This window comes from Ostrea edulis, chromosome 6, assembly GCF_947568905.1.
Source record: "Ostrea edulis chromosome 6, xbOstEdul1.1, whole genome shotgun sequence".
Classification (NCBI taxonomy): Eukaryota; Metazoa; Mollusca; class Bivalvia; order Ostreida; family Ostreidae; genus Ostrea; species Ostrea edulis.
In genome coordinates, this window is record NC_079169.1 from 60,138,066 (window position 1) to 60,153,529 (window position 15,464).

The following is a 15,464-nucleotide window of genomic DNA, read 5'->3' on the forward strand; positions in this document are numbered from 1 at the left end:
CCAACAGGACATGCTAAACCAGGCTTTGGGTTGATCCCATCAGGACACGCTAAACCAGGCTTTGGGTTGATTCCAGCAGGACACGCTAAACCAGGCTTTGGGTTGATCCCATCAGGACACGCTAAACCAGGCTTTGGGTTGATCCCATCAGGACACGCTAAACCAGGCTTTGGGTTGATCCCATCAGGACACGCTAAACCAGGCTTTGGGTTGATCCCATCAGGACACGCTAAACCAGGCTTTCGTCTGGTCCCAGCAGGACACACTAAACCAGGCTTTGGGTTGGTCCCAACAGGACATGCTAAACCAGGCTTTGGGTTGGTCCCATCAGGACACACTAAACCAGGCTTTAGGTTGAGCCCATCAGGACAAACCAGGCTTTGGGTTGGTCCCAACAGTTCTAAACCATACTTCAGGCTGATATCATGGGGCTAAAGGACACCATGCCCCCCCCCCCCCTAAAATTTGGACGTCCTGTGTCATGGTAGGTGTTGACATGTTAAAAATAAATACACCCAAGCACTATGCATAGGTCCAAATTTGTGGCACTTAACCTATAGCTGATGAATTCCCGATCTGAGTGATGAAAGGCTCTTGACCAAACAACAAATGAAACCTTCTATAGACTGTTTTGGGCCAACTTGGATACTCCAAAAAGTCCTTCAAGATCCAAAACATATTTCTTTCAAGTTTTAAACTCTTACATGACATAACAATTCTTGAAACACAACATCAGAATTATGTGCTGTCATTTACTGTCTAAATACACAATTTTTTGTGTCATCAGGTTTTTTTTTATTTCATTTCTGAAACAGTGATTTGGAAAATAAATACATGTATTTCTACCAATGAAAGATTTTTATAAGATTCTTGCATAGTAAACATTAAGATTGGTATTTAAGACTAAAAAAATCTCCACCTCTTCAGTCCACATGTATTTGAAAGTAACTTCATGTGCCCAAACCAAATACATGTATAGTCCATTATGAAATAAAATTCAGGGATGTTATACATGTCACAGCTAAGGCTACAAATCAGGTTAGAATTCAGACCCAGGGTTAGGGTTTCTAGAATTTCACCTAACTCCAATTTTATTGGGTGTTTTTCTACATACTACGAAAATGAGACAATTTTCAGAATAAGTGATGCAAATATTTTTCAAAGAGAGTTCACGTTTATCTCTTGAATGATACTTGCAAAATATTTAGTGTGCACCACAATATTTTGGTTGTTACAAAAAATTTCTCTTAAATTCTATACATGGAGGATGAGAAATGGCTACCACATCCAAGGAAGCAGCAGACACGCATATAACCAACTCCTGTCATAGTGACGCAGCCACCGCACAATATGAACAATAAACCCAGAAGCTTATCAGCATAATTTATTTTCATCAGATGAAGTCCATATACATGTACACATATTGACGTGTTATATATATCTATCTGTAATAATGACTAGCTTCAATATCTGCTTATATTGCAAGTGATACATAGAATATACAACGCTGCTCTATTCTGCCTGATGCACACAAGATTTCATCATACAAAATTCCACCGACAAACTCCAATTCTTGAGACCCAATTCTGTTTCTTGGAGAATTATTTAGCAAAAAGAAAACAATGCCTCTATTAAGCTAGTTTATTGTACGTTGACTTCTAAAGTTGACTTTATTTACATTCAATAAAAGAATTAACAATAAATACATCCGTATTCAAATCACAGTTCTATGACCCTCTAGTGGGACCTTTCATACTCTAGTTACTTTTCTATTTAAACAAGGATACCAACATTTATAACATTGTGCCTACGTGGGTAAGAAAGATGCACATTTATATGAAAAGGTTTTTTTAATGAGGAAAATGAAGGCAACAAGAGTTTACATTCTAAATGGAAGTAAACTTGATGCAACACCTCTATGTACCTTTCTTATCAACAAAAGTGTTGGTTTCTCTGAATAAACAAAAGTAACAAAATTTAAAACATAATCAGAAATGGAATGACTTGTTCATAAAATATACATAAGAAATGTACTCTCTATAATGTAAATATCACTATATTGTCATGGGTTTGACCTTTACCCTCAAGCTGATAGCCAATACATTACCAGCCAGCACTAATAGTGTTCAACCATAGGAAATAGAATAATTCAACCACCAGTCCGCCACGGCTCGGTCTACTGCGTGGGGTCTACTAAATCCAGACTGACTTTGTAATACACGTAGGGGTAGTAGTCTAAATTACTGATTCCAACCAAACCTGGGATCTCCATCTGTCCAGCCTGAAAGAAATCAAAAGCTGTAACACCACTGTGCCATGCACGACATAGTTCACAGGATATTTGTATTGAGTGGACATGTAAAGTCTTCTAAAAGAATTATGATGATGCTTTAAAATGCACCACATACAAGATACCACAAATCATAATCAACGACAATTACATTCATATTGTTACAAGATGGACAGAGAAGGGTTTGTTCTGATGTTTAGTAAGTTTACAAAATACTTGTACATGTGGAGGTGATTACAAACAATAAAGAAACTTACATCTTGAGAGGCAGGTGAGTCTAAATGAGCATACAGCTGGTTCATGACTTCTCGTAACTTTCTGGTTGTCTTCTTGTGGGGCTGCATTAACACTGCTAGGAAATTGACAGGCAAACCATACCTATCATCAAATATAAGTCATAAGAATCTAAAAATTGAAGTACTTGTAACCAAATGACAGTGCCATGTAAAATGTGATACTGCATGTTCATACGCATGGTTCTCTTTCACTCAATTTTACAAACACTCAAGATTTACTGTAGTAAATGAAAAAAGTTAGAAAATAAAAAACTTCAGAATGGGAGAATGAACCTGACCATACCTGAGAACTGATTCCACAAATATTCTTAGTGCCTTGACATGGATCCAAGCAGAGAAGCTTTCTCCAAAGTTAACTTTCAACCATTTCACCAATGGACCCTAGAAGAATATTGGGAGAAAAGAAAATTTTAAAACATTATCACTAAATTTAGACAAGATCTGTCCTTATGAGATTAATACCCAAGAAGGGCTCATTCCTATTGGGGCATATTTGAAATATTGTATAACTGAAGACCAGAAAGACAAAGTTTCAACATTACTCATGTTTCACTTAACTACAAGTAATAGTGTACTCTAAATTCCTTTCACCTCAATACTGATTAATAATTATGGTGTGATAAAAGTTGTACAAATTTTCAGAAAATTTGATGTACTGGTACTGTATAGCACGTTTTTTCCTCAGGTCTAAAATTTAGCTAAGAATATTAGCGGAATAAATTTTGGCAGACAATGAATTATTTCTCTCTTGCAAATGCTGAGGTCACAATTAGGTGTATATTTGGCGAGTGAAATTTTGGCGGAACGCCATTTAAGGAGGTACTTTACATCATCATAATGGCTGACTTCCTTTCAAAACATGGATGAAAATATAAATATCAGCAATATTTGTCTATTCATTTCAAATTCCAATGCCTAGCTGAGTAGTTCAGTAGGTTAGCATGTCAACTGCAGGTTCGAGTCCACCAGGGGTTTTAATTTTTTTCAGATTGCTTTATACTAAAACTGCATTTTTTGACTAAATAGTAAATTTGAAAGTTTTCAATTTCAAAATATAATAGCACATATCCTCCACTTTTCATCCATATCAAACTTCTCTGGTGTAGCATTTCTCCTTAACCGCTAAAATATGTCAAATTTATCACCCCGAGGAACAAACTGGCTATACAGTATCTTAAAAGACATCTGGACAAAATCATATCCAGAAAGCCAGATTAAAAACAAATTAAACGATGATTCCATTATACCCTCTCCTAAACTGTTGCAGTAGTCTCTGTGAGAGAGTGTCATTACAAAATCTAGAACAAAATGACCAAGTCCATAAAGTTGAGAAAAAAAGCACTTGTAAAATGAAGAAAAATTGTCCCAGATACACATCTTTATATAGTGGATAAAGAATGTACAAATTCTCAGAAAAATTCTACTCTCTCAGAATGTGTCCACAAAAAATCATGTCTACAGACTGATGGACAGACAGACACATGGACATGCTGATTCCAATATACCCTCCTAAGCTTCATTTCCGGGGTTATAAAAATTGATTTGTCCATGTCATAGGTTCAACTTTAACTTTGTAGCTAAAAATAAAAAATTTGAATGCATGCTTCATGAACAATAAAATAAGATTTTATACGTTCCAAACCTTGTAGATACTGAAATCATTGTCAGAACACATCACGGTTCAAAATTCAACTTCCTATTTCAGCTAGTGCTGAAATATCTCCTCACAAAAACTTCACAAGCAATTCCAAAAAATTATTCAATAAAGTAAATTGATGCAAGTAAATGATGTGAATTTATATCATGAAAATTCAAGAACAATATAAATAGTTTTCCCTATTTCCAGGAAGAGCGCAGCTCCCTTTAATGGTCGATGTAACTTTGATTACTGTCTGTCTCTGCCACCAGTATGCCATGACTATCAATAGAGTTCTCCCCCTTACTACTCTCATCTAACGGGGTATTTTTTTTCTTGTATAAGAAATCTGTACTTATTTGTTCTGGAATGTGGATAATAAAAATATGAAACATTCATCAATGATAAGTTTATGAGCATCTATTGAATGTATGACAGTCTCTTTTTGGTCACATTTCGTAAAATATCTTTTATTATCAACACTTACATATTGCTTTTTCTTGTCATCTTCGAGCTTTGAGATTTCCATTTTACCATCAGCTATGTCTTTTTCATTGTAAGTGAACTCTCTGACCATAAATCTGAAAGTAAAAACAAAACATGTGTATATAGTTCTTAATTCCTTCTTCAATACGTTCCTGAATAAAATCACATTTTGCTCCTAAAAATCAAATGAAATTCATCATGTAGCAATGAGAGAGAGTGCCTGCAGATTTTAGGTTGCTTAGTAAGATACACTGTAGTGTTTGACCTACTTGTTCTCTCTACATCTGTTTTTGAAGTCCTCTGCCACTTTTCTGAAGAGTGTCACAGAACACAAGCAGTTCTCGTCATCTTCAAAGAGAGTCCTGAAGGACAGAACATGAAATTTAATGAGAGTCCTGAAGGACATATACATGAAATTTAATGAGAGAGTCCTGAAGGACAGATACATGAAATTTAATGAGAGAGTCCTGACGGACATATACATGAAATTTAATGAGAGAGTCCTGAAGGACAGATACATGAAATTTAATGAATCATATTCATGACACAAACTTTCATTACATTATATTACATGAGACTGCCAATTTCAATGACACTACATGAATTCAGATGTTAACATTCCAGATGCTTATTTTCCATGACCTGTTAACCATTGTATTTTGGATATCTCACCATTAAGAATGAAATTTATCAGTAAGATTTTACATTTTGTCACATCTAGACCAGTAAAGCTCAGGTAAGCTAACAAAGTTTCAAGTAGTGAAAAAAAAAAAGGATTTCTTCTATGTATAATTACAGTGACAGATATCTTAAGATAATATGGAATGTGAAGTTGTGTCGGACAGACTACCCAAATCATGGACCTTTGGCACCTGAGGTTGTGACTACTTTTACCATGGGCACATTGTATTATATGGAACATTCTCACTTGAGGATGCTTGAGAAATAACATTCTTTTTGTTTATTTAAAGAATAAATTCCATTTTTGAAAATGAAAAATATTTTAGAAAGATATATCCCCACTTGTGGCATTATTGAAAAGGATCAACTTTACATTTGAATGCCTGTTAATGATTGTGAAAAATATGGGTTATATATTATTGTGAGGCAACCATAATAATAAGCTTGATCTCTCAAGATACTGTAGTGAGTAAACATTTTCAAATAGCCAGTCATTTGAATCATGACCTTTGACCTTATGACTTGAAAACCAATGAGGGTCATCTACTCTTTAGGGGTGTTTTGAGTTTGATGTCTGTCAAGCAAGGGTTTCCACGATACTGTGCAGACAACATCTTATATCCAGAGCACTATAACTTTTGACCTTCTGACCTCAAAATCAATAAGGATTATCTACTCCTTAGGGTGCACCATGTTTGATCAGTCGTCTTCAGAAATTAACAATATCTAATCAGTCGTCTACAGAAATTAACAATATCTGATCAGTCGTCTTTAGAAATTAACAAACAATGTCTGATCAGTCGTCTTCAGAAATTAACAAATGATATCTGATCAGTCGTCTTCAGAAATTGACAAACAACATCTGATCAGTCATCTTCAGAAATTAACAAACGATATCTCATCAGTCGTCTTCACAAATTCATTTTGATCCACTGTTGAAGAAATCAGATGCTTTATTCACCTCAAAGGCATCTGCAGGTGAGCATAACATTTAATTTTTTCTTCTAATCTGTTGAATTTCAGCCAATCAGAAAGCTCTGAATTATTCAATCATATAATAGATATGTATACACATTAAAAATATAAATCTGTATGCTAACCTTGATGATCTTGGAACTACCATATCTGTCAGTGTTTCATACTTGGCCTGCCAGTCATGCATGATATTTCTGCAACATGTTAAATCATGCTCTATTAAATCATCAAGACACAAGAGAAACACCCTCTAGGAGGTGACAATCCGTATAAAGCTATAAAGCTACACTAGACATCATTGTGATGGCATGCATTACAAAAGAGATCTACTTCATGGCATTATTTGCTAAGTTTAAAGTCTATAACTCTTTTTCAAAAAAAAGTTCAACAAAGCCCAAATTCAAACTTGATCTGTAACTCATTGAAATAAGTTCATGTAAACATTTTCATATCAATACCTGCAGGGATAGCCAAAAAAGTCAAGAAAACTGTCAAGAACAGTAGAGAAACAGAAATTTTTTAGGTGTGGCCTTGCAATACTGTGTATAACCAGTTGTCGTCGCTATACCTACTTTGGAATAATCACTAAGACAGTCTGTAGATACTCAGATTCCAACACAAAATCTTCTCTCTTTACCAGTTCTGCAAGGTTTCTAGTGAACAGGCTTCCCCTAAAACCAGTCAAATATCAAACAAGAAGGAATTAGACTTTTGTTAAAAGTTTAACCCTTATTATTTATGTCTACATAAAAGAATAAATACTACATGTATTTATTTCTAGGAATCTTTCATATGAGCAATGCCTTTTGATGAGGTTTTTTTCTTCAAGAAATTTTTCAAATAAACCTTACGTAGACTTCCTTTCAAGGTTCTGCAGATTCCCTTTTAAATTGTTGTATGCTGTGGCTTTTGTTTTCAGGTCAGTTTCAATCTGTGAGACTTGCTGTAAATAAATTTGATGGTATCAAACACTAAGGGCAGTAACTCCTGCAAATTCAAACACTACTGTTATAGATCTTGCTTTGTCTCATAATATCATCAGATATTGTCACATGTAGATTTCACTGAAAGTTATCTCTGTAGAAATTCTCTCTATGAAACTATAAGTCTTGTACATCATTATACAATTATTGCTATTTTTGAGGTCAATACGATGATTTAGACACCTGAGGAGTACAATATTCAACGAGCCTGAAGGGCGAGGTGAATATTGTACTTCGAAGGTGGCTAAATCATCGTATTGACCTCAAAAACAGCAATAATTGTTTTACTATATGATTAAATGATTAAAAAACCCTTCAAGATTGTTCTTTGCTTTAATTGTAAGTTTCAACGACCTATTTTTGGTCCTATGTGGAAAAAATAATTCCTTATGTTCACCTGGAAGGTCTATGTTTGGTCTTATGTGGAAAAAATAATTCCTTATGTTCACCTGGAAGGTCTATTTTTGGTCTTATGTGGAAAAAATAATTCCTTATGTTCACCTGGAAGGTCACGTGCAGGTAAACATAACGTAGTATGATTTCTACATTGTTGGATCTCAGCCAATTAGAGAGCTTGGAATTATTCAATCATATAATAAACTGTAATACGCTAAAGTCCTGTACCTTTCCAATGATTTCTGCTATATTCTTTAATGACTGTTTGGTCGGATATTTTGCCAAATCCCACTGAAACCTGGTCAAGTATGTCACCATATCAACTGTTAAAAGAAAACTACTATCATGTAGGATATATAATGCTGATCAAAATATATTTTACATCTTCTGTCAAGTAAATACACTGTATTCCTAAAGTTACACAAGAAGAAGGGATTTTTTTTTAAATTCTATATACCGGTACATATCTATGGAGCATATATTTAACTTCCAAGCAAACATAAGAATACTAACTTAAAACTCAAAAGATAAATAAAATTTTTAAAAACTATCATCATATCTTCAAATTTCTATTTTCAAAACTCTGGTAACTATTCAATTATGGCTTCAAATTTTTCAATTTCTTACTTTATCATTATCATTTTTTGTTTGGTTACTTTAAAAGTGTGGACATATAATTAAGAAGTTACTATAGTCTATCAATCAAAAGTAAAAAAGTTAGTGTTTAACATTTTCACACCTTTGGTCTAAGAGATGATATAAACATTTCAAATACATGTAATATTTTATGAATATACACTGCATACAAGTTTTTCCCCAGCAGTTTAATTTTTGCAGATTTTGTGAAAAATATTGTATTGTAAATTTGTAGCATAAAAACAACAACGATGAATACAAAACAGGCTGATTCAGAAGCTGTGACATTATCCGTAATCAACCTACGTCCATTGACCACCAGATTTCCCTGTAGTTTATCACTGCGGTCTTCCAATGTTTCTCCTAAATACTGGGCTATTTTTCTTGTGACACTGTGAACAAAAAATCACCAAAATCATTCTGCACCAACTTTCAGCATATTAAAATTAAAAATGGGGCCGACAATGTTTCCTGAATCATTTATTTTTCTGTTACTGAAGTTACACAAACCTCTCACAATATACATCCAGTTTGCCCATATCATCAGATAGACCTACTAAAACATCTAGAGTTCCAACCTGTAAAACATTAACGTTATGAGTAAAAAGATTATATCAGATGTTAAAAAAAAAAAAGCAATTCACAATATCTTAGTTTCACAGCAATATTGAAAAAGTTGTATATAGGCATGGGTTTAGGATCCCATCTAAAGAGAGAGAGAATCCATGACCACAGGCTGCATGATCTATCTTCTTCTTAAAAAGGTTTAGTTTGTCAAAAAAAGTTAAAAATTTGTATTCAAATTGAAACATATGATATCCATCAACATTTAACAGACAGTAGTCTGTCTATGTAATAGAGAAAATAGAGCTCAGTCCAGTTACTTTGAGCATATTACCTTCAGATCTGGGATGGCGAACTTGTAATTAGTTGACAAGACCTGGTTCCTCATTGTGGCAGTATTTAAGTTCTCAAATGATTGCTGCAGTGTCTTCTCTCCAGGAACAGAAATCAACCAGTACTCTGCCATTTTGACTAATTCTCCTCTGAAACCATACAAAACAATTTGATTCAGACTGCAGAACTTTGTGAAATGAATCAAATCACTAAATATCTGTTAGATACATGGTTTTTTTTTCTTAGTCATTTTTTAAATTCTACCTGTTATATTGGAAAACTTTTATCACTATGAGATATGTGCAATAGACAAAATCAGCAAAGGGCTGTGTCATTTAGGGTTATGTCATTTGCCTGGTGCCACAGTGAATATTTACTTTTGCTATGAAAATATACACTAATAAGAGCTCAGCAAAGTGGGGCATCCCCTCGCAATGTAGGGAATCAGTAAATGTACGTTTTTTTTCTATGAAGTACTAAAGTGACCTTGACCCAAAATCAATAGGGTTCTTCCTCTCTTGATAACAAATGAACGGTCCAGTTACTATATATCTTTTCATAACAATGAATTGCAAGACAATGAAAATGTGTAGTACACACCCACTACCAATTCTGACATTTAACATCTAGAATTGTGCAATCAATAGCATCTCCAGAAAATGGAGGGTTTTTTTTTTTTTGCAGTGATTACAAAATGAAATGTTAAGAATTTGTTCTGAAAACGTCAAATCAATTCATGAAATATCAATAGGAGAGAAAACCTCCTTGGTGTTCCACCCAGCTCAACCATGCTGGTTTACTGCTCATTTTCCCAGAATTTTAATAATTGATCTGTTCCTGGTATAAGGAAGATTATGGATATCTGGTAGTAATCAAACATTATCATGCCTCAAATGCAAAAGTCATCAACACTAAGCCATCAATTTGACCAAATGGTTTATTAAGACCATTATGCAATTACTTTATAGTTTTTAGACAAATTTCATTAAAATTGAATTACTTTTATTAGAGGTAAGTGGATTACAATCAACTTCTCCCTTCATTACACTACCAACTACCCAAACTTACTGCTTGAATCTACAGTAAATTTTAGCTTTCTTACCAATCTCCAGGTTGTCCCATTTTGGTGTGACACAGCAAAAGCAATTCAGTTAGAAGGGGAAACTACCAAAACTACAAATGCCAACATGGGAAAAGTTGGGGTTATACCGTAAGATGGCAACCAAGGGACATAACTAGCTACGTATTGATACGTCCATACTAATACAGTGGTAATAGGAAACTGGTTTCCTTGGAGTCTGAAGTCATCCCAAACATATGTAGTATCTTTATAGCAGTAAAAAGCATAGAATCAATGCATCAACAATCGACAATATTAAAGGAATTGGTGTCTTTCAGTAAAATTGCACATGACAGATTGAGAGCTTGAAGATGGCAACGAAAATATGCAAGATCAACCACGGTTCCAAAGGCGAACACACATACTGTTACAAAACGATCATCACATTTGAATTTCCTTACTACCTTTCTCCACTGCTCTGTAAATTTGCTACGTTTACTCTTCTTTTAACAGCGAAATTTGACAAAATAAATTAAATGACAATATTCAGTCAGGTGGAGGCCATATTTGTCTCACGTGATCAAGGAAAATGTAAAGTCTGAGTGTTTCAAGACAATAAAATCCGGATATATGTGTCTGATTTTACATAGATCTGGGAAATTTAAAAAAAGAATAAAGAGAAATTTAGGATCGGGGGTTCACAGGTTCACAAACAGCGGTGGATCCAGCGTTTGGTGTCCCTATTTTTGTTTGTAAAATTGTGCGCTTTATACATGTAAATATCAATAATAATGAATAGATAATGAGAGAGAGAGAGAGAGAGAGAGAGAGAGAGAGAGAGAGAGAGAGAGAGGGGGGGGGGGGTGTCCAAAAACACTAATATATATGAATTTTACTTTGTCAGAACTCAATAGTTTTAAGACTTCGTGCTGATCTTGGGGGCCTCGAGAAAGTTCCCAGACACCCCCACCCACGTTCTGAGATTCCTAGATCCGCCTCTGAAAGAAAAATATAGCCAGCTGACATGAAAACGGACAATTCAAACGGGGGAGCAAAATAAAACCCTTTAATTTAGGCGTATATATTCTTACGGAGAGGGGTGAATAGTTTAATTCCTGGATTTTTTTTTTTTATTCTATTGTGTAACTTGTTTATAGAATATTTATTTATTTACCAATCATTATAAATAAATGATAGTATATATTTATTCACCAATCAAGGGCCCTCCGGGGGCATATACAAATTAACAATTAAACATTATAACTACATGATACAATTTACACATATGTACCACATTGACATAGTATATGTATATATACACTCACAAACATGTATACATATACATATATACTTATATACACAAACATATACGGATTTCTATATTGACATTGGTCTGAAATTGTCTCATAACAACATTGAATGAATATTTACAGTACAACAGGGATGCAATGTGGGAAGTGAAGCTAAAAATAGGTCGAAGTACACTATATATTAAAATATAGATATATAAATATATATTAGAATATGAAATATAAAAAAGCAACTTTCAAAAGAGATCTATAGTTTTTATCTAGTTTTATTCTGTATAACGAAAACGTGTGATTTTCTGATGTTGACATACACTGTATATACTTCTGTTTTGGTTTGTCTGATATCTATAAAAAGGTGGCAACATACACATTAAATTAATCTATATTGAGTTATTTAGTTAGTTTTTTTTTTTAATTATTTAGTTTTTCCACTTTCAATCATTAATATTGATAAGTGCTAACCGAAATGAAATTCACATATTTTCAAGAATTGATCGCCCATTAAGCACGGGGGTGTAGTCATCTAATCATGTTTCAATGTTTGTCAATGGTCATCAGGTATCAATGGTCATCAGGCGCCGCGACAGACCGTGAGAAGATAACTTATTTACTCGGGGAGTCAAAGTTGACGAATCCCCCACCCACCTACCCAAAAAACAAAAACAAAACAGTTTGAGTTTAACTTTACAGTACACTGAAACATAAGCCGATTCGTATTAAGGAAAATTATTAGATTTTTAATTTCGTAATTATGAATAAAGATATCGTAATTACGAAATAAAAGCTCATACACCTCGTGACTGAAAGAACAAATTTCATAAATATACGAGATGAAGTGGTTACTAGCATTTCCTAATTACGAGGATACCCCCCCCCCCCCCCCCCCCCCCCTGATACTAGCTGCCTTTCATAGTTATACAGTGTCTGTGGTCATATTCATGTAGAAAGAATAACGCACTGTGAACCTGTATGCATGTTATATGTATTTACTTGTAAAGGACCCAGTTTGGCAGTAAATCTATTAGCATATTATCTCCTGGTATGTTCCATCGGGAACTATTCTAGAGTACATTTATAGATATATCATACGACGCAAAAAGAAGAATGTTTTGACATTCAAACTGCACTGACTAAATAATGTTTTTAATCAGGACCAGTCACACTACCTCCAGTTTTCTCAGTAACCTCAAAAATCCGATAAACTTCCAAATTAACTTGTATGAAAGTGTCTTATTTGTTCTTATGGAGTTTCTAAAATGTGTGAAACAGTTATAAAGAATGAATTGAAGTATTTCTCCCGTTAGTTTGTTAATTTAAACATTTCATTAATCAATATTTGTGCACAGCTGATTAGGAAGTTTTTTAGAATTTGACAATTCAAAGGAGGCGTCCAGAGGGATTCCTCGTTATCCTCTCTCCGTTTTGTGTCAAAGCACGCACCTGCTTTCCACCCTCGCACCCCATCAACCTAACGAACGTTACATTTCTTGGTAACGCGTGACAATGCAAAAGTTTCAACTACCGTTGGTATAAGAACGTGTCGTATCGAGATCCACTTTAATGCTTTTACATTTATCATAACTTACCAGTTTGGCTTTCATTTGTGCACACCTATTAAAATCTGATAACAGCGTTTTGCACCTGTGAAGGTGGAAGTGAATAAATGTTTTTATTAAGTGTAAATCCTAAAGTATTCAATTAAAAATTCTAGCATTCCATTTTACTGGGACAAGGTGTGTTTACAGTCATCAGCTGGAGCAATCCATTCATTTGTTAAACCTGATTACTTCCCCTTAGACCTGTGGGTGAGTCAGAGGGGGTTTATTTTAACTTGACCGACACTAAAATGCAATTAACAACCAACGAAAACAAACAAATGCAAAACAAACTAACCCCCACCCCCACGAACAGTGGCATCGCGCCACACACCTGGTTTGGTGTGGGCATTCAGACAAAAATAAAATAAGTGAGCGGATCAAAGGATCTAATTCTAACGAGACCTTTAGATGTTAGTCGGAGACAATATTCCTAGAATGGTTACCACCAGTTATCAGGTTTGTTGCCTAGGAGTTGTCTCATTTTGTCGAGGACCATGATGCCATAACAGACAATATTTTTATAATTATTCCATAAATCCACCATATTGCCCGTTCACGGATTCCTATGTGAATGGGGTGCCGTTTTAGTACACCTAGGACATTTTTATATAAATGTATATTTTCTGATGTCAAAAACTGAAAGTTACTTTTGATAAATAAAACATATATTGTATTTTTGTTATCACAAAATATATTCTCTTTTCTGATATCCAAAAATCTGGGTGTCTTTTTTCTTGTTGTTTTTTTTTTTTAACCCCAGAACCAAAGTGCGTTTTAAATTTTAAGCGGCGTCTCACATGTCTAATATTTAAACGAAAATTATCAGCATTTTCTGATTTAAGAAATTTCATGTTATATCAGAAAATAAATTTATTTTTTGTATCAACAAATTGATTTCTTGTGTAAACAAAAATTATTTTGTAATTTTAAAAAAATCCATGTCTTGATATTAGAAAATAATTTATTCATTCATTTTAGATATTCGCTCAAATCACGATGAAAGTGGTACATGAGGTACAACACAGAAATTTCATATATCAAAACAAGTATAATGTATATATAGATATGCGAATAAACAATACAATAACGAAATATATACATGGATATATACAAAGATATGAAGTATTGTGTTAAGGATAACAGGTTGATCGATAGAATTATTGTTTAACTTCACTCTCGAGAATGTTTCACTCATATGGAGATGTCACCATTACCGATGAAAGGATGCAAAATTTAGGCCTACATGTATGCTCGGCGCTTACGGCCTTTGAGTAGGGATGGATCTTTATCGTGCCACACCTGCTGTGACACGGGACCTCGGTTTCTGCGGTCTCATCCGAAGGACCGCCCCATTTAGTCGCCTCTTACGACAAGCAAGGGGTACTGAGGACCTATTCTAACCCGGGTCTCCACAGGAAGGAGAACAGATTAATTCATATACATACACGTTTTTTTTTTATATAAAACATTACTGGTTGTCATGATTTCATGGAATTTCATTCCAGTTTGTATTTGGTCTCATACAATATTTTCTGTGTAGCGAATAAAGCACACAAAATGGTGTTCATCTGAAATTTTCGTTTCATTACATAAAACACATAGTCTCTCCTAATGTGATATACTAAACGATCGGTCAGTCTCTGCTGGGAGGCGTTCCAAAACGATGCTGCTGAGTTTCTTAGATAGATTTTCAAGTTAGGTTTCCAGACCCAAATTCCGTGCATTGTACTTTAGGAAGAACTAAAAGCATCACTTGCCCACCCCCGGACAAACTGACCTCTGTTTCACGGCGTTTGTTATCCACTTGTTGTCAACAATGCCAGATTGTTCATACTATATATTAAAACGTCCACATACATGTATGTTCAAAATTATATGAATACATTCAAACCATGGATTCTTTTAAATGTTCCATTATAGCACTGTGTTTATAAATATTTGTAAAGAATATTTGCTATCTTGTTTTTGTAGCCTGGAGACGTCAATTTAACCCAGTAAGAAACCAGAACTACATGTATATCATCGTCGCAAACCACGGGTTATTGTTTCATTCTATTTCACAAACTTGTGAAACAATAACCCGTGGTTTGCGACGATGCATGTATATATGAAAGTTACTTTTTACCTCCCCCCAAAGTGGATTTTGATCACGATCAGAAAAATAAACCTGCATTTATGCAATTGATGCTATTTAATTGATTGATAATGAAATATTTTCCT

The 15,464-nt window shown here is 34.4% G+C and overlaps 1 protein-coding gene across 1 annotated transcript; it reads right to left on the minus strand.

The window, feature by feature from the left end:
- Nucleotides 1–1,370: 1,370 nt before the first annotated feature.
- LOC125646646 (V-type proton ATPase subunit C 1-like) lies at nt 1,371–10,942 on the minus strand. Its single transcript, XM_048873104.2, has 13 exons — nt 10,801–10,942; nt 9,278–9,425; nt 8,890–8,957; nt 8,686–8,771; nt 7,972–8,066; nt 7,216–7,307; nt 6,937–7,035; nt 6,490–6,558; nt 4,978–5,070; nt 4,710–4,803; nt 2,870–2,967; nt 2,548–2,668; nt 1,371–2,281 (listed from the first exon to the last, which is right to left on the minus strand). The coding sequence occupies exons 2-13, from the start codon at nt 9,407–9,409 to the stop codon at nt 2,177–2,179; spliced, it is 1,152 nt and encodes a 383-aa protein (XP_048729061.1). The 5' UTR covers nt 9,410–9,425; nt 10,801–10,942; the 3' UTR covers nt 1,371–2,176.
- Nucleotides 10,943–15,464: the final 4,522 nt, after the last annotated feature.